This window comes from Phyllopteryx taeniolatus, chromosome 11 (assembly GCF_024500385.1).
Source record: "Phyllopteryx taeniolatus isolate TA_2022b chromosome 11, UOR_Ptae_1.2, whole genome shotgun sequence".
NCBI classification, from domain to species: domain Eukaryota; kingdom Metazoa; phylum Chordata; class Actinopteri; order Syngnathiformes; family Syngnathidae; genus Phyllopteryx; species Phyllopteryx taeniolatus.
Window position 1 is genome coordinate 20,143,231 of NC_084512.1, and position 24,615 is coordinate 20,167,845.

Sequence of the window (24,615 nt, forward strand, 5' to 3'; positions counted from 1 at the left end):
CCTTTTAGGGAAAGTTAACTATTTATTATGTTCACTAACCCGCGATCTAACTAGCTAGTGTGCTATGGAGCGAAACAGCTCGCGCTGGCTCGCTCGATTGTTGCGACATCGTTTAAAACGGAGGTCACTAACTCACGGTCCGTGTCTGGACCCAGAAGCAGTCCCAAACGGACCCACACCATAGGCAAACAAGAGGTTATGATTCAAGACATACAGGTTGCTTCTCTTTTAATTGGCACAACATATTTCATGCTTTACGGTAGTGATGAATTGTACCGACCAATCGAATGCAAGTTCTGCCATCCTTTCAGCCAATGAACTTAGTATCGCAGGCGGTAATTACTGAAATCAATGACTGCGCACAGACCAGACAGGGGCAAGGAGAGAGAGAGAGTGTGTGTGTCTAAGTTGAGTTAAAGATGGAGAAAGATCAGAAAATGAAAAACAATCATCACAAATTCAATTTTAGTTACCACACTTTCTCTTTGCCATCACTGGTACCCTTCTGTCGTGGCCTCTCAAGAGCATGAAAAATTATGACGGTTTAAACTTCCATCCAACCATCCTGGATTGGCCGCTAGTCAATCGTAGAGCACATGTAGATGAACGACCATTCATACTAACATTCACAGCTGTGGACAATTCGGAGTCTTCACTGAAGTTAACTGGCTTGTTTTTGGAATGTGATGGGAAGCCAGCGTAACCGGTTAAACCCCACACAAGCACGGGGAGAACATGCAAACTCCACACAGGAGAGTCGAAGCCACAACCTCTTAAATGTAAGGCAGACGTGCGTCTGGTTGAAACGTAGTTCATAAGGACTGTGACAGTTTGGTCAAACATACAGTGGAGGTGCTGAAGGAGTTTGTTTTTAAAGGAGTATATTTTAACCAGAAAATAATATTTTATTTATATACATATTTTATTTTCTTATTTTCAATCTTTACCGTGTACAGCACTTTGTTAGAGCCATGTTATTTATTTATTTATTTGTATTGTTCAGAAAACATTTTCCCCCCACTTTGGAGGTTCCACTAGATTTAAAAACAAAACAAACAAAAAAAAGAGATTTCAATTTAAATCTTTCAAATTTGATGGAGATAATCTAAATAGGATAGTGATTTGCCTGCATAGCATACGATTGTAAATGGATAGTTTTCCTTCTGTCTGTCTCTTCCAACACGTTGGAGCCATCAAACTGTTACTTCACCGCCAAATCCTGCCTAAGCGCACGTTCAGCAGCACTAGTGTATTTACATGTGACACATTAACGTTTGTGTAAACAGCCCGCTGCCACTTGGCTCCATCCTCTGACGCGTGTGCTGTGTGTTTCCAGAGACTGAAATCTGAGAGCGACAAGCTGCTGAGCACAGAGGCCTCCTAAGGCTTCCTCCTTCTCCTTCTTCTACTACTTCTACTTCCACCTCCACAACATGTCCAGACTACCAAACTAAAAACCTGTTGACTCTCCACTCCTTCCACTACCTTTTCTTCTGCTACTACTACTTGTTACTTCCACCATCTTCACTCTAACAATGCTACGTCCTCCAGCCTGCCACACCAACACTGCTAAAGCCTAATCCAGGCCTCACAGGCTGGTCTCATTTTTCTAACACCTTTTTATTTGTATTAATGTCCAGAATGTGACTTCTAATTTTTGTTTATTGGTTTTGCTTATGTTCTGCAGGAGCACAGCGGCCGCTCCACATTCTACCGCAGCCCCGAGGGCCCCCCCGTCCCTCGCTCGCCCGTATCCTCCACGCCACCCCGCCAGCCAGATTGGGGCGATGCCGCCGCCGCCCTCGTCGCGTGCGGCCCACGCTCGCAGCCTGGCGTGGGACAGCGAGCACTTCATGAGCCTGTTACCCCGGCCCACTCGCAGCCGCACGCCAGCCCGCCTCTCCCTGCAGGAGGCGCACCTGGCAAAGTGAGCCCCTGCGCCGAGGAGTCGCCGTGGCGGCGGCGGAGTGCCCTGGAGCCGCACGTGCCCGAGCCGCCCTTGAACCTGGACGACGCCGACCTGCCAGTGAGCGAGGTCTGAGCAGGACTTGTTAAACAGAAAACGGCTGACGCAATGAGGAAGTGTTTTAGTGGAGACAAGGCGGCCGGTGCTGAACTTAAAAGCTCCTCCCTTCCTGGTGCTGTCGGTGCTAACACACACACGAAAAAAAAGCCGGGTCATCCTCTGAACTTGTGTGCAAAGGTGACCCAGTCTTCACCCGCAGTCCACCCGCTCATTTATTTACCTTGGCGTATTTATTCGGCAAACTAAATGACTAACGGACCCTTTCCACTGTGACATCAGACCACTTTAGCTCAGTCTCTTCCTGCAGTTACCTTCACATCTGCTGCTTGAATTCACTAATGGCGTCATAATGAAAGGTTAAAAAAAAATAATAATAACTAAAAGAAGCGCTAGACAGGGCGAGGAAAAACAGACAAGTGTGAAAACACATCAGCTGAGATGCTAATATAGGCAGACCTGCTAGCCAAAGGAGAGAGCTGCTTTTTCATCTCTGAATAAGTCAGATTTTATCATACTAATTATGAGAAAAATCCTTGTCTTGGCTGATTACAGCAGTAGCAGTGGTGGGCTACGTACGGTTCGCTACGTTCTTTAATGCAGCCCACTGAGCATTTACATCATCAAGTCCTGTCATATTTGTTGGATTAATTTAGCCCGAAATTGGTTCATTTAAATGTATTTATTTATAAATGACTTTAACAATTGGTTAATTGATTAATTTGAAAAAAAATTCCCACGTATGTATGTACTTTAATAACTGCTTAATTCTAATTAAAATAATTATAAATACAATTTCAAAATGAGAATTATCATTTTATTGTTAGAATTAAAAAAAACTAATATTTACATCCACTGCGTGTGTGTTTGTTTTATATATATATATATATATATATATATATACATACACACACGCAGTGTGCCCATGCGTATTAAAGTTTGACGACCACCCCTGGTCTTTATCAACCAAAGGAAGCAGTACGCTCGACTTAAACTCGGTCAGAAGGTCAAAGCGCTCACACAGTGCGGAAATCGACAACACTGTACTTACAATAATATGGCGTTTCAAACTATTGTCAGTTGTTATTAAAACAAATCAAGACAACAATCCGAGCTGTGACAATTGGAATGCTAATGCTCAACACGCTGGAATTCATGTCATTCATGTATTCAAACTCACTTTGTCTTTATTAATGTATTAGCATCTCCTCACATTAGCGAATACAGGTAGTGAAAGAGAAGGTAGCTTGGGGGGGTTTACGGTCCGATGTCACTATGAAAAAGGGTCTTACTATCTTTGGATTTCGAGGGCATGTTCTGCTTCACCAGGATGCACCTCTTTGACCACTAAGTGCCGAGAATAAAAGGGAGCGTTGAGGGATCACAAAAAAACAAGAGGACTGAACTTTTCATCTCTCTAATGGACCGAGTATAAATAAGCTGTGTGGTTCTTACACTCTCTTAACACTGGATTTAACCCTGTTTTTGTTTGACCAGTGTCACTCTCCAGCCCGCTGTTTGGATTTTTCACACAGATCCTGGACTGTTTTCGGACTACCTGCAACTATGCCTAATAGCATAATTGCCCAAGTCATTTTTGGGGGTCTTTTGAAGAAGAAAAAAAACAGAAACAACTAGTCCAACAAACGAGTCCAGTTGCCTCTGTTCAACCTTTGCTGATTACCATGACATGGAATGATACAGACATAAAGAAAAAAAAAAGACCATTTTTAGCAAGCACATTGGTATTTTTATTGATAGTGTTACATTAAGTTAAAAATGACTTGGGCAAATAAGCTATTAGGCTAACGATATTAATAAGTTTGTGTTGACACTAAATGTGTGTGTTTGTGTGTGTGTGTTGCAGCGGTTAAAAGTTTTACGTATTTCTTCGAGGTCAATTAGCCTCACCGCTAACAGTAGCACTCCAGTCGCCGAGGCACTGCAAGTTTTTTTTTTGTGTTCTTTGTCGTTTTGCTGTTTTCATTAAAAACATGTTTTAAACAGACAAGTAAATCTTGTACATTTTAATGACTCCCCACTAGGGATGGGCAAAATCGATTCATTGTGCGGTGTTGTCGGTTCATTGTGTCTTCAAGCCGTTGAGACAAAATGTATTGCTCAGCTTTAAAATTAATTCTAAACTTATTTGCTATGCTGTCTAAAGGGAGCACAATACAAGTCAATGAATTAGCCCATTTCTAGATTGTTCATCCAGAGCCGCTCTTTGTCCGCATGAGTGCATTCAGATTAGTTGTGATTTATTTTTTATTTCTTTTTGTACATATATACAGTATAGTACATGTAGGCTTCTTTGCTTCATTGCCCAATGTGTTACCGTAGCAGACCCTCTCTCCACTGTGGTCTAATATACAGTACTCACCATTCAAACTTGATTCATTTCACATCTGAAGCTATTTTAGCATCCATTCCAGTCTGATGTCATTGCTTTGGATTGTCTCTATTTATTATGTGGATTAAATAAACACAGTAAAAATGTGCATGGGAGTGCTGAATATTTATTCAGTGTGCTGTGCTCATGTGGGGCCCATAGTGGTGGTGGGTGAGCGTGCCACTCAACCAGGCTCCCTCTGCCCTCTTGTGGTCGGACAACAACCTTCACTGTGGTGCTTTTATGGCTACCTCCAATTTAAGATACTATTTATGGGCAAAAATGGGGCTTCTGCGGATCCCCCCCCCCCCCCCCCCCCTCCCAAAATATTTTTGGACTCACCTGAGTAACATGATTACACTTATCTATGGAGTCACGTGATATTAATGTGAAGAGTTACTTTTTTAACAATGTTTATTCATATAGGTACACTGCCCACTATAATCACAATAATGAGCATATTGTTAGATTAATGCTTCTATGACAGTGTCATACTGTGTTGAAATTCATAATGTTTTTAAAATGTTAAAATGTAACTTTAAATGTATTTTCAATATATTTTCTGTCAATATACCTCCTTCATGGCACCACGTAGACCTAGTGGTTGGCACGTGGGCCTCACGCCCCTGATGTTCGGTGTTCAAATCTGGGCTCCGGCCTTCATGTGGGGAGTTTGCCTGGGTTTTCTCCTTCCACATTCCAAAACATGCATGTTAGGCCCATTGAAGACTCTAAATTGTCCATAGATGTGAATGTGAGAGTGAATCACTTCATTTTAAACACCGTTAGGCCATTGTGGTAGGGTTTTGTCCTCTAAATTCTTGTCCTTGTTTTATAAATAATACATTGATTTTTAGAAACGCATTTCAGACAAGATGTTTTTTTTGTTTTGTTTTTTTAAGGTGGTGATCCATATTCGGTTTATTCGGCCTTGATTGTGGTCTACACCTACAGGGGGACATTTTTTGCGATTATTGGATCACTGGGAAATGTTTTGCTTAATTTTTCAGTGAATGATGCAGAATTAAATGAGCAGCATTGTACTCGCATCCTTGCACATTTGTCCTCTAATTCTCACTGCAGGTTTGGTGTGGAGGCCGAAGACAGTCATGTGGCTTCACACATGGATTAGTTATATCCCCGCCTGCTGTTTTAGACCAGGATCGGTCACAAGGCGCCAATCTCTGACCTGGCCTCGGGTGTTCCTTATTTTCTGCACGCATGAGGTCCTTTTCATCTGCCTGTCTCGTCTGCTCGCCATTTGTGGCCTCGCTGACGTCTTTCTCCTAAATGAGTGACTTCTCAACTACTAATGAAGTAAGATGAGTTAATGCATACAAAATGATGCACTCACTCCACGAGGTACACGTGTGTATGACCAAAATCTGCATTTACAAAGAATAATGCTCACTTTTGATTGACACTGTCACAAAGGTATAAATTTGGTCAAATATATCCTCTCTTTTTCAAAAAGAGTGAGTTTTATGTGGTGTTATTGGGGACCTCTTGAGACTCAGACTCCCTCCAGAGTAGATGTTCACCCCTCTGTCCAGATTGCAAATGATTGCTGCTTTTACCATATCCCCCCTAAAAAGTGAACATTTACTAATTTATTAAGTAAAAGTAGGGCTGTGAATTTCAAAATAAGAGCCAGTGAATTAAAAAAAAAAAAAGGATTACGTGTTCAAATAAACTGCTTAACTTCAGAATAATTATTTGTAAATACTAACAAAATGCAGATAATACTTAATGTTTTGATCATATGGGTAGAAGCAAAATCATGCATTGTAAAAAATACATAGGTAGAAGGGTTTACTGGCATTTTGAGGTCAACTTTGGGGGTGCGTATTATACATGGGTGCGCATTATACACGAGGAATTATGGTATCTCAGTTTTCTTGTGGTTTAATTGAAGAAAATATTGGCTCATCCAGTTATTTATCTGTTTTAGACAATGACACAGCACCTCAATTGAACTGTAGTCACGTGGAGACACTGCGAGATATATTGTAACTGTGTGTCATCTGCATAGCTATGATAGTCAAAATTAAAGTTCTGAAGAATTTGACCCAACAGTAGCAAATACAGGCTGAACAGGAGGGGTCCAAGAACTGACCCTTGAGGGACCCCATAGGTCATCATCATTCGATGAGATTGAACACTTCAAATGGTTACAAAATAACTCTTTTCCTCCAGATAGGACTTGACATCTAGCGTAGTGTTTCTTCAACCAAATTTTCACATCACAATTCAGAACAGCTTGTTTACGGACACATTTTCAGAAATAGGTAGCTGTTATAATTCAGTTTTCCATAATGTCTCCTTTAATGTCAACTGTCATTCAAACAGAATTGTTTAAACAACACAAACGTCACTCTTAAAAGCTGTAGGACTTCTACATGAAATGAATGCCTTTTTCTAATTTGATTTTTACAGCTATACATTAGTCAGCGCAGGCATCTATGCAAACCTTACGGCCTAATGAGGATAAACCGTACATGAAGGTGTATTCATCCAAATTCGGAATGTTCAACCTATGTGGACGTAATATAGTTTGAATTTCTGAAAGGTTTTTTATATCGATTAATATTTCACTGTGACAGAGTGGACATGATGAGGATGACAACATCCAACGGCAACCATAATATGATGAAAATTATGAAACCTAAATATAAATATATAAATATTTATTTTGCAAGACAAAATGGTGGTAGTGATTTCCTTGAAACCATCAGAGAGTGCCATAAAGGGGGAGTTACCCCATAATGACAGGGTACACAGCAATTTCAGATAGACATGCAAAATGTTCCGTATAATTATGAAAATGCAAAATGTCTTGCTGTGGGTAATAATGCAATTGTTTTTGTCTTAATTTAGTGTCATTTAGCCACCTATTACACACACTGTATAGTTAACAGAGTACTGTGTTTGTGGGACATGCCAAAATAATCATCAATTTTAAAAAGAAATGTATACAACGAAGGAAAGACATTTTGAGAGGCGTATCATTGTATTGGTATGTACGCAAATGTTTGGCTAGATCTCGGATTTCCATTTTTCTGCTGCATTTTGATGATAACTGAGAGATTCTGATGAGGACACCGAATCAATTCAGTGCAGAGCCAAATTACAGGGTTGGCGTTGGTGGAGGCCTGTGATCAGTTGGGTGCCATCCTGGTTGGCTTGAAGGCGTCAGGCTTGCTCAGCCAATCAGAAGTCTTGTTTTGGTGCTCAGAAAGAGCGAGAGAGAGAGAGAGAGAGAGAGAGAGAGGATGTGAGCCAGCAAGCAGAGCGTAAACTCAGCTGGAGCTTCTTTTCTCTCTCTCTCTCTCTCTCTCTCTCTCTCTCTCTCTCTCTCTCTCTCTCCCCTCAGTCCTCCTCAGCTCTCATCCCGCAAAGTTGCAAGCGCTGCACACCGAGTGGACTTTTTTTTTCTTTCTCCACTTCAGTCATGTTTTGGTGTCTTTGGGTCATCCTGGTTTTGGCGTCAGCGGACGCGCAAACTTCCAGCCGCTTCGCGGTGGGCTGCCCGGCGCGGTGCGACAAGTCCATGTGCCCCCGAGCTCCATTGTCCGACTGCCCGGCGGGACAGACCCTCGACGTCTGCCAGTGTTGCCAGGTGTGCGCGTCCGGCGAGGGCGAGGCGTGCAGCGGCAGCGGCAAGCTCGGCGACCCGGTGTGCGGAGAGGGCCTGGAGTGCTCGGTGTCCGGCGGCGTCGGTTACACGGCCACCGTGCGCCGGAGGAGCAAGAGCGGCGTCTGCGCGTGCAAAGCCGCGGAGCCGGTGTGCGGCAGCGACGGAGTGTCTTACCGGAACATCTGCGAGCTGAAGCGGGTCAGCCGCCGGGCGCAGAAGCTCCAGCAGCCGCCGGTGATCTTCATTCAGCGCGGCGCCTGCGGGAAAGGTGAGGTATCTTCAAAGGGGTGGGCAAAGTTGGGCCCGCGGGCCAATGCGGCCCACTCGGGTTTTTTTTTTAGTCCAGCCCAGCAAGAGTCCTGCAAAATTTGTTGCATGGAGTTAGCCATTTTCTTCTTCTGGAAATGAATTAATTGTCATTTATTCCTCTCATTAAATCATTGGTTAATTGAGTTATTGTCAATGAAAAAATACTAAAATATTAGTAAAAAGAATGCATTTATTTTTTACTTTTATTTAATGTTTAACTAATAACTTTTATAACTGTTATGCATATTCTATTATCCATATAATGTTCATAAAACAAAATAAAAAAATGTTTTGCACATTTTATGCAATAATTGGTCAATTAATAATAAATAGCTAACCAATTAGCATGCTTTTTTGTGAAAGTAATTTTACATAAAATGTAAAATGTTTTAAAATGGTTTATTCATTATAAATAAATTCTAAATAATCTTTAATGGTCAATTATTTTATTAAAGATATTTTATGTAAAATATTAGAAAAATGTTAGTCCAAAACATTGCTTTCTTTAAAAGTTGGTGAAGTATCCATCCATCCATCCATTTTCTACACTGCAAATAATTTCATGAATTATAGATAATGCCATTAAAAAGGAAAATTGATTATTTCATTAATAAAATTAGCTATTTTATATTCACATTTTATTTGTTTATTGCTTCTCTACCTTGGTTACAAATGGTGGTCTTAGACCCCGCCAATGTATCCCATCCACCAATTTTGTATTTCCTTTTTTTAGAAATCCTTTTTTTTGGGGGGTTATTTTTTTAAGATGCAGTGGCATGTACTTATGAACATTACTTTAAAAAACTGTGGATGGTAATTATTTACTCAAAATAAGAAATAAATGCAGTTTTCGACTTGGTGCATTTTAGGTAGCTCCGCACAATTTAATGACATTTCAATACAAGAGCAATATACAAAATATGACATTTTACAGAGGTCAGTAGAAAAGAATGGGGTTAGGCTACTATAAGGTATCATTTAATTTAGATTTTGTAAAATTCTCATCCAATATCATCTACAGCTTTTTGAGTAATGCCAAGTACTGTCAATGTCACATAATGCACAAATCCAACATCGGCCTGGCTCGAGTGAAGAAAAACACCCTCAGATGTCGTCCGGGTGACGTCCTGTCATGTCATTTCCCTTCTTTAAATACACACAAAAGGCTGCCGAGTGTGACCTCATGAATGGACGTTTGTGGTTTGAACTGGAGTCAGTGACACACGGTGCCAGCTTGTCTTGGTTAGAACAACAAGCTCCTATTCTGTTGTTTTCCTGCACATGTTCTTCTAGTGCGCCGTTTCAACTTTTCACTGCGTGGATGAAGTCATGATGTAAAGCTCGATGCGAGCACGCTCATGACGCGACAGTCATGTGGACTTCATCTGCTTGATAGAAAACACACCGAATGGTGTACTAGTGGTTAACGTATCCGCCTCACAGTCAGGTGTTCCGGGTTTAAATAGGGCTATTCTGTTGGGAGTTTGCATGTTCTCCCCTGAGCTTGTGTGGGTTTTCTCCGGGTATTCCCGCCTCCTCCCACATTAAAAAAATAGGCATATTACATTCATTGAAGACAAAATTGACCTTAGGCGTATATGTGAGTTAATGGTTGTTTGTCTGTGCTGCGATTGGTTGTACAGGTGAGGCGAGGCGACCTCGGCCAAATGTCAGCAGCACATACATCAGGTCAGAAGTTTCCAACATGAGGATAAGTCACTGCTTTTGTATTGTATGAATGGACACCGCGTCTTTGGTAATGTTCAGCATGACTAATTCCACGATTGCCTTCCACCGGGCTGCTTTCCTGTCATGTGGGAAGCACACTGTGAAAATAACTCTGCTCATGTTGTCTGTTTCTTTGCTGGAATTAAGGTCGACCGTCGCTTTAGTTGCTAGAGCCGCTAAATATAGTGACCAAATCGCTAAGTTGGCAACACTGACTGTGCTTTTGTAAACTAGCTCCTCTGTATTCGCAGCCATGTCATTAGAGGAAGCAGTGCATGTAAGCTATCGACGATGGATACATATTCAATTTAATTCAACTGGATTTGGTTTGTTTTCTCAGTCACAAAAACAACAACTGGAATGTTGTATATGTGCCTTTTAAAAAAAAAAAATAAAAAAAAAAAAGTGTCTACTGGCTTACAGAACAGCACGTCTACAAGCTGACATAAGTACGTAAACATCGTTAGCTAATTTAGCTAATTTTTTTATTCACAGCTTACCACTGCTAGTTAGAATGTATTGCAATGTCCCCACAGGTCAAGGATATACATAGCATTCTCAATCGCTTTATTGAACAAATGATAACAAAATAAACACATAAGCATTTGCATATACTAGCAACTACGGCCACAACCGATGCCCGCAGACTCAACGTGCAGGCTGACCATTTCCTGACTTCCATGTCACTCACCAGGCCAAGCCCCACCTTTTAAAGCAACACACACCCGAAGTCACAGATACTACGGTGTAGAACGTGAGGATGGCGACCCTAAGTGGACAATAATCATACCTGCCCCTCAGATAAATATTTTGTATTGGTATTGTTGTTTGATAATGAAAGATCAATTTTAATCTGATTCCTCGACTAGTCGATATTATATTCAGTAGAATACAAACTCAAGGCAAAACAATTTAACTAGTGATGGCTCTTCACTCGAAAAACCCCAAAGTTGGGGCACTCTTAAGTCAAGATACCACTATAATTGCTAATCGCCATGGCATTTAGGGGTGCACATGGAAGTTAAGTTTAATTGACATTAACATTATGACGTGGTTCCTTGGAAAAAGTTCTTTACCCTAAGGGGTCCCTGGAATCAAAAAGGTTGAAAAACCCTGCACTGGAGCGCTTACACATGTCGCCACGCTCACTAAACTGCACTGACATTGGTTTTACATGCTTGAGTCATTACAGACTAGATGTATGAAGCAGGCACACTTCAGTGGCGGAAGTCCAACACCTGTCGTCTCCCACAGCGTAGAGAGTAGCCGAGGCCAGTCAGTCGTCCCTCTCCTTTCTGCCTGCTTCAACTTCTCAAGCTCTGCCGCTGCCCTCAAACCGTAAATCACTCTCGGCAGTCACATGACGGAACGTCTGCCTTTGATTGGAAGCCGCAGTCCCTCCTTGGGCAGACGGCACGAAGGAAAACACAAAATTAGCAACCTGTCATTTTGGGGGGAAGGCTGACACGCACATCAAAAAGATATGCGGGCGAAGCGGTTCGGACGGCCTGTCGTTTGTTTGTCACTCGTGAGCGAGGCGAAGGGTACGGTCTCGCAGGCTAGCCTGTGGCGAGGGCTACTGGTTTTCGCGAAGCTCCTGCAGCGAGAATTTCCACATCTGCAGTGGAACGAGGAACATTTTGTTTGGCAGCGGAATAAAAACGCGGCCCGACGCTGTAGCTACTCCCTCTCTGTTGAAAGAAAGTTTTAAACCAAAGCAGGACAGTCCTGACCTAAATGAGCTCCCCCCTTACTCTCTTTATTAAGGTGCTCTGGAAAACAGACCCCACATGCAAAAGAAATGCATGATCTCACCTTCTGTCAAGGTGTTAATGTAAATGTAGAAAAGTATTGCTTTTGGCAGGATAACTAGGCCAAATGTTGCTCCTTCCCCGGGGATTAGAGTCACTTTAAATTGGCCAACTTTGCTTTTACACACATTTGAAACACATTATGATGAGGAATGACGGTGATGTTGAATGAGGAAAATGGGCAATGGAGTGTTTTTCAGGAGAAAACTGAAGTCCAGACGCTGCAAATATTTCCGACAGAACGGCTGAAAATGCCAACATGAGGAATTTGTTTTGGATCTATTCGCATGCGGAGGATTTGCAGTCCCAATAATCACAAACAGTGCTTTATTTGGAGCAGATTTCTGAGCTGGATTGTACTGCACAATGACCTCCACGACTTCTTCCTTCCATCTCTGGCTGAAAGCGAGTTTTTATTTTCAGAATCCGTGTTCTGTTCCCTGCTGCTTCTTTAAGAGAACAACTGTGGTGAGGCTCAGTGTTTATGTGAGAAAGGGGGGGCTTCTTGTGTCTTTGGCTTAGACTTTACTGTCGATTAGTCACAAAGTATGAGAGGGGTTGATGGATGTATGACAAGAGGGAAGACAGGAAGAAGAATGGTTGGTTGGTTGATGAGTAGATGTTTGGATTAAAGTCCGATGGACAGAGGGGGGATAACAAATGGGAGGAAGCAAAGCCGGATAAAGTGATGAATGGGTGAATGGAAGGAAGGCTGGATGGATGGATGGAAAGTGGGAAGAAAATAAGGATAAGTTAGATGAAGGATGGATAATGAAAGGAAGGAAGGATAAATTGATGAATGAAGTGAAGTAAGGATGGGTGAATGATCAATAGAAGAAAATAAGTTTGAGTCAAAAGACTGACGGATGGGTGGATAAAAGGGAGGATGGATGCAGGGCGGATAGTGAAAGATGGATGTGTTAATTGAAAGATTGATGAACAGATGAATGGCTAGCTAGAGCTAAGAAAATAAGGATGGATGAAAAGATGGGTGGATTAAAGGACCAATCGATGGTGGGTGGATAATGAATGGGACGAAGCAAAGATGGATAGATTAGATGCACATGTTGAAAGATGGATGGAAAGAAGAAAGAAAATAAGGATGAAAGGAAGACAATTTTGGCCATATACTGGAGCTGATGGACAGATGAATAATAGATGGTTGATAGAATGAAAGATGTATTGGCACATTGGCAGGTTGATAGAAAGGTAGGAAGTCTGCATGGATGATAGATGACTGACTCTTTCGTGTCAAATTGCTGCCAAAAGCCTCTCAGCTGGTCCAAAACGACGAGATGAAATTTCTCTCACACTATTTTCACCCTCTTTTACATTCAAAATTCAGGCAACATTGTACCTCAAAGAACTTGTGGTGCCTTACCTACCCTGGGTGGATGGATCAGTGAGTTCATACAAACATATAATTGTGTAGTCAGGTGAGAGTGATTTACACATCATAAAAAAATTAATTTGCCCCTGCAGGCCCACGCTATTTCTGTTTAATTAACATCTTTTACAACAGCATAACCTCCGTGCTTTCAAGTGCGACGTCCTGGGAGGCTTTTGACTCCAAATTCTTTCTTCTCCCGGGAGCCGTAATGACTGATATTTGCGAATCAAAGCAGCTTGTTACGCGGCGAAGTTTTTGAGGAGAACGCTGCTAAAAGCGTCGACTGGGTACAGAGCTTAATTACCAGGTGTATCTCGCAACGTTTCCTGACTTGCCCAGGGCTGCGTGAATGAATGAGCGGTCGCTCGGTCGGTTGGTTGGTGGGCTGGGCTGCGAAATTAGCAACCTGAATGTCTGTGAGGGCTACCAGGAGAAATGTAGAACATTTAAAACCATTAGAGTTAAGGTGAAGGTGAGGAATGCCAGAGTTAAGTGTGTGTGTGTGAGTGGGTGGGAGTGTAACCATGTTGTCTCTATGTGTGGGTCTGCATGAGTACGTGTTGTGCGTGTGAATGTGAGTAAGTATATGTGAGTGTTTGTGAGCGCGTATGTATGTCAGACGTGAGCGAGACCATCCAAACCACACCAGAACTGTCATTTCCTTCCTTGTTATGACAAAGAGAAGTTGTTTGTATTCTTATGTCACTTAGCGTGTCGTCTTTTGACTTGTGTCTGTGTATAATTGTCTCATATCCAACACGTGTGTGTGTGTGTGTGTGTGTCCTACTTTGCCTTTCCAGCACAGGACAATCCAGACAGCCCAAGACACAAGTACAATTTCATTGCCGACGTGGTGGAGAAAATTGCACCAGCTGTGGTTCACATTGAGCTCTACCGCAAGTAAGAAGCATGCACCTGAGTGTGTGTGTGTGTGTGTGTATTTTATTTTCTGAGTGTGTATGTGAGTGCTCTCAAATTTACAACCCACCTGTGTACTCAACCACCCGCTCACCAGAATGCAGAGCACTTTCCTATACACACGTCTTTTCCATCATCCACCTTGCTGCTTCCTATTTTCTGCAACACCCAACACTTCCCTTTCGACACTGTCGCCTGTGTTGCCCACCTCCTCCTGTAGCTTCTCCTGGTGTTGTTATTGTACTGCGATGTGTCTCGAGTCTGAATCATCCCACTTGAATCTGTCTTTCATTTAAAGTGCCGCTGCTTTTGTTTGACTTGACACCAGAGTTGCAAAGGGGAGGTTTTCTGGTCAGTGTCCAGGAACTTTCCGCAAACTTTCCACTGGGAAGCTTTTCTGGGTTTATTCATTTGGTTCTGCAATAAGCAGACAGTCATGCAAACAAATGTACATTAGAAAAGTAATATTTCTGACTTGAATAGTAGAAATCATAACAAGAAAAAAAAACATCCAAGTTACACACGGTGTCCCTCAAGGCTCGCTGCTCGGTCCCCTTGTGTTCCTCGTCTGCATGGTACCCTCACAGTTTCATTGCAAAATTCTTTCACCCACTTCCCTGGGCTTTTACCGTTTACACCGTTTGAGCCAAGCATGAGAAGTTTCATACCGAAAGCTACTACACATAACGTTTTATAAAAACATTTTTCTATTGTAATTTTAACATGGATCAATTTGACTCGCAATATAACATGTTGAGTAATAAAGCTATGCTGCTCCCCCCCCCCCCCCCCTCTATTTTTCACCATTCCTGGTAAGGATGACGTACTCCAAACGCGAGGTAGCTGTGGCCAGTGGCTCAGGCTTCATGGTGGCCGAGGACGGACAAATCGTGACCAACGCGCACGTGGTGGCCAACAAGCATCGCGTCAAGGTGGAGCTCAAGAGCGGCGCCATCTACGATGCCAAAATCAAGGACGTGGACGAGCGCTCCGACATCGCCCTCATCAAGATCGAAGCGCCGGTGAGTAGTTATGACACTCTCGTCGTGGGTTAATCCACTTGTCGATTGGAAGGCAGGATATTTTTCCAGACACCCGTAGGTGAAAATCTGTGATATAGAGAGACCATACAAAAACTTTTTTTTTTTTAAATATATATTTGAAACTGCCCACATTTTCTAAACACATTTAAACTTATTAAAAAACATTAAAAAATATATATATATATATCCCTTAGCACCTGTTCACTTGCTCACATACAGTAGCTTTCCAAATAAGAGTCAAAGCGTGCTCGCTTCAAGATGTGTATTTGTCACTCTCAGTTGAGGTTTACTGCAAAACTGACACGTAAAACAAAAGAAAATTAAACATTGTCAATTCAAACAACAAAATGTTAACCTAGTCAGCTAGCTTAATGCTAACATATAATGTGAAACGCCGTAGATGGGCTTACAGAAATTAGCACAAATCTTACCGTTATGGTAGTTATTTTCACTTGTTACTTTCAAATAAACTACTGCTACTGTAACACAAACAGAGCAGTAGTGCCTATAAATGTCTAGACATTTTCTAAACCGTGGCTGTTTTATATCAGTTGTGCCTTAAAAGTTAAATTCCAAACCTCCACACAACTCTCTGTCTGTATCATGTGATTATTACCAAGGAAGCTAGACTTTCATGTGCAGGACTACCAAATTGCCACTTTTTGCTGCACTCCAATGAATCAACATGTGGTCTCACACTGCTGTGTCGTTCCTTATTTTAACTGCATCGGTGGTTGTCTGGTGGTGGTAAATCACTATTATGCAGACGGAGGGTAAAGTGTCAATGCAGGTAGAGCCAAAAATAATATATAGGCTCAGGAGCTTTTTGAGGCTCACTCATTACAATCCTAACATGACTGTACTCTAGACTGTACTTTTTATTCCTAGTACAGACATTCCTGTTATTTTGTAATTGGTTTGGTTTCCACCAAAATCAGTCAAACATCATAAAAGCTTTATTAACTGTTCAGGCAAGGTTTTTTTTTTATAAGTAACAACATTCCTAATGCACATACAAGTGTAAAAATAGGTTAACCACATTAAATTGTCAACGCAATAAAGCACTCATTGTTTAATGACAAAGACTTAATGTTTTTTTTTTAAGATTATTAACTGTCGCACAAGTGCAAATTAAGTTATCCAGGCTTGCTAAGACAATAAAACTAAAGTATTAAATTTAAAGGGGACATATTACAGAAAATTGACTTCACTTTCTGAAAATGTGTCTGTGAGCGAGAGTTTTCAATTTTGCCAAATTGTGCCATAAATTTGTATGTGGGAGGAATATGGGTAAATTAGCCAGTGGTGGCCGAATGCAAGCGGCATTCATTTGCAGTCTGGACGCTCCTGCTTTCCAGAAGTCTCCAAGGACACCACAAAAGCGATCGATTTATAGATCAGCACTTTTTTGGGGGAAAATAACCACGAGAGGGATCGGAAAAGTCGCTAATGTAGCGTCAAAGTCAATAAGTTTGCAACACCCTTGCCACGCCTCCAGTCGTCATGCGAAGAAAAGTCATAGTCAGCTTTAACATTAGACAGAACTGCCCCTCCGCCCCAAACCGAGTGATTTGAACCCATGTGACGTTGATGTTAATGTTACTGTGAAGCACTTTCTTTAGAAATTTGTTTTCACATAAAAAACAAGCAATTCATTATTTGTGTGATGTAATGCATTGTGGCTGTGCGAATTGCCAAGTTTCGTGCAACTTCGGAAGCTTTTTTCCCCCCAATAAACCCAAGTGTCTGTATGTGTATATCCGTCAGCACGGTACCCAGGTGGCCTCACAGTTCTGAAATTCAGGGTTTGAAACTCTGATTATGCCAGGGGTCAGCAAGCATAAATACTCGACATTTTGACTGTCTCCCTTATAAAAACAAAAAACATCAGGAGCCACAAGACCATTTTGACATCTAAAATGAGGATAATTAGGTGTGAATGTGAGTGTTAATGTTTGTGTTAATGTTTGGTATGGTAGGCTGAACGCTATAGAAAATGAACTGATGGATGTTTACGTCAGTGTTTATGTAAATACTGAAGATAATTTTGAGTCTTGGGTGAACCTAGCATGTTTTTTGGAAGCTGGAGAAGTCACACAAGCACAGGGGCAAAACATGGAAATTGAGCACAGGAAGGCCCCGTGCCAACACTCGAAGCCAGTGGTTGTTACGAGGCGGCAGCGCCTAACCACTCACCAAGCGTAATGTCACAGGCTTACACTTGTGTGTCAAAAGGACTGGTGGGAAAAAAGAGCATTAAAACAACAATGCATAGACTTTGCGCTAGCCCTCTTTCTATCCCTTTCTATCTCTCTATCTCTCTATCACTCTCTATCTGTCTGTGTTTATTTCTCCGTCTGCTGGACGTGAGGCATCCCCGCTACATGCTAATGCCTACATGCAGGAATGCGTGGCGGCAGGCCAAGGTCTTCTGCGGGGTACACATGTACCCATTTTTAAGATTTTAACCGATTTCTAAAATGCTAGAGACCCCCCCCCCCCCCCCCCCCCACACACACACACACATGATGAGGAAAAAATGTAACGTGAGTGCTTATAGTACGTAGTGTACTCAAGATGACACCACACACATAAACATATCTCTCGTAGTACCAAGACTGACCTGTGAGAGGCAGAATCCAGACTGCCAGAAAATACGAAGAAGGAATAGTAGTAGTAGAAGAAAAAAAACAAGCTATGGCTAACTGTGAGCTGAACTTCACTGCAGTTGCAAACTCGTCTCTAGCGCAAGCTTCAGGTCTCTTCCTGATTGGCTATCGTTCCGATTCAGAAGAGAGAATTTTAGTTGGGAAATTGTAGAAAATCTTAAGTACAGCGACAATTTAGTTGGAAATTGTCCAAAATGTTCTGCATGAGGGACATTTTAGTTAGCAACTGTAAAAAAAACCAAAAAAAACCAAGTCAAGCACAATGGAAAATGTTGTTATTAATTGTACATATTTTAGGCAAGCAAGATAAGTCAATAGGATTACGGAATATTTATTTGGAAACTGTTCAAAATGTTAACTATGAAGGGGAATTTAGTTAGAAACTGGATAAAATGTTAAGTACAAGTATAAATTCAGTTGGAAATTGTTTATAATGTTAGGTATAAGAGAGAATGCAGTAGAAAATTGTAAAACCTCTTCAGCATGAGGGAGAAATTAGAAACTGTACATAATGTTTAGAACAAGTGAAAATGTAGTTACAAAAGCTGACGCACGGGGGACAATTCAATTGGAATTTGTACTAAAACTCTAAGTACGGGGGAGGATTTTGTTGTCAATTCTACACTTTTTAAAGCACTGGGGTTGGGGGGGGGGAATCAGTAGGAAATTGTTCAAAAATGTTTAGAATGAGGGAGAATCTGACAATTGGGCCTTTGCTTACTTTAACGGCAAGGGAGTGAATATGCTCAAATTTGTCCCCATTGTAGCTAAAGTATGTTTACAGATGCTCATGACAGCGACTGTACACAAACACAGCATGACATTTGAGTGTCGTGTTCTGCGACAGAGCGGCTTTCTTGCTTTTTTTTTTTTTTTTTTTTTCTACGTCTCGTCCTGTAATGAAGGCCAGCAGCCAAGACGCTTGATGACAGGCTTTTCCCACTGGGGGGTTTCCTGCTCAGGTCATCTTGCATGAGACGCTGTGCCGCGGCGTCGGTGCTGTCATTATGTTTGTTTTTTGTTGTGGAGCCACGCTGAAGATGATCATGGTGTGTGTCCTCGCTAATCTAAAAAATAATTGATGTTGCATTTGACTGCTGCTGCATTCCAATGCATGACTTAACTAGTCACTAAACAGTGTAATTTTTGTAATGCCCCATAACTATAATGGGATGATTCTGATCAATTTTTGCCTTGTTTTAGCACTTTTAATCCCATATATCAGAGAGACTGAAAGAATATATTTGATTGATTATCAGAGTCTGAAAGAAGTTTTAATTTGAAAGTAGCATGTGATAGGGCTGCACGATATTTTGTTTGAGCAATGGTATCGTGATTGTGTCCAACAGTCACATCGAAGGGTCTGCTGCGATGTTGGTGTACTGTAATATACAGTGAATCAACTGTTAGGACTTGCTCAAAACATAAAAAAAAAATTGTACACCGATCCAGTGAGGATAAGCGGTATGGAAAATGGATGGATGGACACCTATCCTATTTCCTATTTAGTTTTTCAGAATGAAACTAGGCAGACACACGGCAGTTTTGTTGTTTTGTAATATAGGAGTAGATAAATTATTTTCTTAATATAGTCAGCCAGAGCTGCGAGGAATGCAAAGCTATCAATGTCCTTTCACCATCGTAATTGTCATAATGTGTTGCGTGTTTTTGTTTGCACATTAATGATAAAAGTCTTGCTTTTGTTTTAGTTCCTCATTTTAGAAAACACCATTCAAGCAACAAGATTTTATTCATGTTTTTTAGATTTTAGGGTGAAAGCTGCAGCTGGCTACTAGTGTGAGCTGAATGAGTGGCATCAATGGGGAAATGAAATGCCAATATTTTGAGGGTAATAGCAACATAATGAAAAAAACTTGAAAATTATTAACTATGACCTGAACTAGTTCATTTTAAGAATTTTGAACTGAACTTTGAACTAGTACGTGTACAAAATGAACTTTCCCAACACTAATCCTGTATTATTTCACACTGCAATATATATCGCAGGTTTAAAAAAAAACATTATTTTTTTCCAATATCGTGCAGCCCTTGTGTGTCAATATATATATATATATATATATATAGTACTATTAATTAATGGATGAGTTATGATAGAGAGTAATAATAAGAGTGTAAAAAGACCCGAAAAGTTCACAATAAAAAATAAGGTAATATTTTAGGTAATGACGATTCGTAACTGCCATACAAGTATATAAAGAGCAAATTAATTGCTGTATAATAAAAATAAAATAAAATTAAACGACTCGCCTGTTGACGGCATGTCATGGAGAAGGAGAAGCCAACATGAAGGGTTTTTCTGGAGCAACACGTTTTTAAAAGTAATATTTATATTTAATATTGTTATGAGTTCTTGTGGTTCTTATCATTCTAATAACTCAATAAATTATCTTCTCATACCATACTTGTATGGACATTATGAGTAAAATAAAAATATGGACAATCAAAATAAAAATGAAGTAAAAATGAAAAAATGTGTTTGTAAATAATATTTCAAAAGTTACACCTGAGAAGCATGTCTAAATTAATTACTTTCAGTTAATTAAAGTGTGACCATTACCTTTTTATTTTAATACCTGTTTTCTTGTATACACAATTGGAATAAAATCACAATACAATTAAAAAAGAAATAAACGTAAATAAAAAATGTACACCTGATAAATATCCATCTATCTTCACTAGGGTCTTCTGAGATACATGTCAAAATTAATTACTTTCAATTAACTCGGGTGATCCTTACCATATTATTTTTACACAAATTTTCTTGTATTTGTAAAGACATTTGGAATAACTAACTAACTAATTAAACTAAACTAAAAACTGTAAAAAAAAAATGTACATATGTAATATATGTAAAAATGTATTACTTTTGATGCATGTAAGTGAGTAATAATAGCAAGGGTCCATAGTTTTTGGATTCTGTTTCTACATGTGTGACATAACCTTGAATTTATACGTCAGTCGGAACGTGCCGCAGTCGATCACTAACCGATGGTAACACAGTAGTAAAGTCATAAGTATTGCAAATATTGATATAAAAAAAGCAGTACGTATGATGGTAACTGAGCGGGCCTTTTTGTGCTGCGTGACTATGTATTGTTACACTTTTGCCTAACCTAGTTTATTGCTCCCCATCCGTAACCTCAACTATTGGGACCGTCGTAAACTGAGAACCCCCTGTAGGACGCAAAGAGTTCTTTGTCTCATCCTCCATTGGTAAATGTGGATTTTATTCCATTCCCGAGGTTTGCGGTCAAGCCCTTAAACTCTGGGGAATACATTACGTCTGGAACTTTAGAGGATACGGGAATAAGGGGAGGGGTGGATGGTTTTTTTTGGGGGGGGGGAAGGGGTTTAGAAAAAGGGGACAGGGAGGGAAAGGGAGCAATGCGGTCAACTGGCCTAGAAAAAGGATGGTCTGTGTCGTCTTTGAGGCTACTGTGAGCACTGTGGCACGTGGCAATGCACAATAAAGATGCACAATAAAGACTCGTACCATGTCATTATTTCAGTCAAAGTGAATACATTCACTAGCTTAGCAGCTTGGAATTGATTCATGTGTAATGGAAGCCCTGAAAATCTCAAAAACCTAAATTTATAATACTGTGGAAGAGTATTTCACAGGCTGGCTTTTGTAGCATAGCTTAGCTTTTCTCACCGTGAAGGCCAAACATGGTTTTACTCGAGGAATAAAGCCGCAAATTCTTGGCCAGGACAGTACACATGTTCAAAGAACTCTCTTGAGTACAGGGAAAAAAAACATGAATAAAGAGATGATGAACTGGCATGTTTGCTTGTTCTTGTCAGCTAACATTAGCTTATGTGCATGGTTCTTAGTTCAGCATTAGCATCAACTGGTAACGTATGGTGTGTATTGTAAAAAATTAAATAAAATTTAAAAAGACTAACTAATGAGTATTTCATGTTTATTGGTACAAGGATTATGCTGGAATAATGCTGAAATTCGGTGAAAGTGAGCCTGCTAAACCAATGCAATTGTATTCCTCGGTATTTGGGATTTGTTTCTCTCAAAAGTGAGCTATAGAAAGTATACAGTAGGGAAAAATGATATGTTCTGCTGCTCTTGCCAGCTAACATTATCTTAGCTGCCTTGCATGTTGATTAGCGCAGCGCTAGCATCAACTGATAACTTTATTTGAAGAAGAATAGGATCTCCGCATTTTTAAAAATAAAGAGAGAGAAAATTTACGCAATAGTGTATTTTATATTTTGGATATGAGGGATTATGCTGAAATACAGTGAAAGTGAGTATGGTCGCTAGCGGCTAAACGCTAGCTAAACTCAGTTGAATTTTATTCCTTTTTCTTTGAAATTTGCCTCTTTCAACGGTGAATGAAGTGTCCAAACGTAAAAGCATTAGAGACTGATATAGGAAGACCAACGTAAATAATGTGGTGATTAAACACTGTTTTCCCACTTCTATTGGCTAAGATTAGCTTAGCTAGCTGGCGTACTGCTTAGCCCGATGCTAAAAAAAAAATAATAATTTTGTCATTATAGGGTATTGTTTGTAGAATTTTGAGAGGAAGAAAATGAATTCCAATTTGGAATAAGGCTGTAACAGCAAAATGTGGAAAAAGTAAAGTTTTGTGAATACTACAGATTTGCTTTCAAAGAGAGCAAAACAGCAGTCAATTACTAACATCCAATTATCAATGCCTCATCTTTGCATTGCAGTGCCTACAGGAACTTCACAGTGTGTTTCTACCCATTAATATAAACCTAACATTCTCTGTGGGAAATTTGCCGAGTGCTGGTTTTGTTTTTCGAGACGCTTTAGGAAACATGTCTGTGTTTATTTGTTGAAAGAAAAACAAAAAAAAAAGATCCTGTGTCCGTATATGCAACGTGCTCCGGCCATTATCTCGTAATCTGCTACATCGGGTAAACGTTTCCTCAGGAAATACGAGATTCCGACATCGCATCCCTGGATAATCAGTGGCTGCGGACAAAAAATATGTGGATATTGTATGTGTGTGTGTGTGGAAGACGACTCAGCAGGGACATGGAAACCTGCAAGTGTGTTTGCCAGTGGAAAGACCTTCATAGACAGGCCAAGGAGTATGAATCACTTCAATTTCTCTCTCTGTGTGACCCCACCTTTGCTCATCTCCTTATCCCTTGCCCGAGTAAACTAAAGTGCTTCTAAAAAAAAAAACCTTACATTTTGCCAAATAGTGAGCCGACCTACTGTTCATACACTCAACTGCAGAGAGTACCATTTATCTGAACGAGGCATCTAGTTTCACCCAAATCCAAATTCTTGGCCCGCTGTCCAAAGACTGGTCGGAAGAGAATTGTTACAAGGGCAAAGTAAATGCATGACTGCCTACCTGTTATTTATATTGTGTAAATGCTTTTGTACGGGGGACACTGCTGTCCATTGATTGGTCTACAGCAGGGTTGTCAAACATACGGCCCCCGGGCCAAAACCGGGCTGCAATGGGGTGTAATCCGGCCTACGGGATGAATTTGAAAGTGAAAAAATACAATAGACATTGTGGTGGTGGGGACTAAGGATAATTTTGAGAATTATTATGCTTCTGTAAAAAATTGAATGGTAATAATTCCTTGGTCTTCATAAATGGATTAAATTTTAAAGTGCAATATGATGTTTTACGGTTCTGAATACCTGTGACTTAAGTACAATCACTGTGATCAGTTATTATGCGCACATTGTAAATGACAAACTGAAGCAGAATATTAAGAAATCTGAGGATGTTTTGTAAAATGATTTTTAAAAAAATCATTAAATATAATGATTTTACTAATATATTTGTTTTACATTCAAACAAAGGGAAAAAAAAAATTCTTATATCAGGTATGTTAGCGGCAGGGTGACTGACTGGTTAGAGCGTCTGCCTCACTGTTCTGAGGACCGGGGTTCAATCCCCGCCCCCGCCTGTGTGGAGTTTGCATGTTCTCCCCGTGCCTGCGTGGGTTTTCTCCGGCCACATCCCAAAAACATGCGTGGTAGGTTAATTGACAACTCTAAATTGCCCGTAGGTGTGAATGTGAGTGTGAATGGTTGTTTATTTGTATGTGCCCTGTGATTGGCTGGCAAACATTTCAGGGTGGACCCCGCCTCCTGCCCTATGATAGCTGGGATAGGCTCCAGCACTTCCACGACCCTAGTGAGGATAAGCGGCTCAGAAAATGGATGGATGGATGGATCAGGTATGTTTAGATTTGAGTTGTCCCGTCCCTTTGACATCAAATTAGGTTTTATGTGGCCCTGAACTACAATGAGTTTGACGCCCCTGGTCTACAGAGAATGGTAACAATGGGAAATGGAATCGAGTGGTAAAAAGTGTGTCTCTACAAACTGGTCTTCAAATACAGGACTGGTGGCCGTCTTGCTTTTAAACTGACACGCGAGCCCCCTTTCTGAGTTTATAACAAATCCCAGCATGTAGCGCCATCCCACAAAGATGCCTCTCAAGTACATTATGATCAGGCGTATAAAATTTCTCTCCCAGCCATTACTCATGCTGAGACATGTGTGCATGCACATGTCCACATATCCATATCCACATACAGTATCCGCCCATGCTCAAGGTCACATGCGGCCGGTCAGCACCACTTAAGTGGTCCGCATAAGTATACGTTTGACTGTAAAGAAAATGGCCACACCATGCCTCATCTCCTTCTCATAA

The 24,615-nt window shown here is 40.7% G+C and overlaps 2 protein-coding genes and 1 long non-coding RNA gene across 12 annotated transcripts in view; 2 read left to right on the top strand and 1 right to left on the bottom strand.

Annotated features, from left to right (window-relative positions):
- The window catches only part of LOC133485475 (pleckstrin homology domain-containing family A member 1-like), a 28,993-nt gene extending 24,469 nt beyond the window's left edge, over window positions 1-4,524 (top strand). For 7 of the 10 annotated variants that reach the window (XM_061789207.1, XM_061789201.1, XM_061789209.1 and 4 more), the window contains one exon: window positions 1,688-4,524. In XM_061789207.1, the coding sequence (XP_061645191.1) occupies window positions 1,688-1,931 (244 nt within the window). In that variant the 3' untranslated portion in view covers window positions 1,932-4,524. Of the gene's footprint in view, window positions 1-1,336; window positions 1,595-1,687 lie in introns of those variants that run through there. The other 3 variants (XM_061789210.1, XM_061789212.1, XM_061789211.1) reach the window with 1 other exon arrangement.
- Window positions 4,525-7,771: 3,247 nt separating this feature from the next.
- The window catches only part of LOC133485359 (serine protease HTRA1A-like), a 28,077-nt gene continuing 11,233 nt past the window's right edge, over window positions 7,772-24,615 (top strand). The window contains exons 1-3 of the mRNA XM_061788924.1: window positions 7,772-8,320; window positions 14,091-14,190; window positions 15,026-15,230. Coding sequence (XP_061644908.1) covers window positions 7,867-8,320; window positions 14,091-14,190; window positions 15,026-15,230 — 759 coding nt within the window. The 5' untranslated portion in view covers window positions 7,772-7,866. The remainder of the gene's footprint in view (window positions 8,321-14,090; window positions 14,191-15,025; window positions 15,231-24,615) is intronic.
- On the bottom strand, window positions 8,305-14,972 carry LOC133485360 (uncharacterized). Its single transcript, XR_009790672.1, has 3 exons — window positions 14,279-14,972; window positions 11,328-11,490; window positions 8,305-8,411 (listed from the first exon to the last, which is right to left on the bottom strand). It is a non-coding gene; the product is annotated as an uncharacterized LOC133485360 (long non-coding RNA).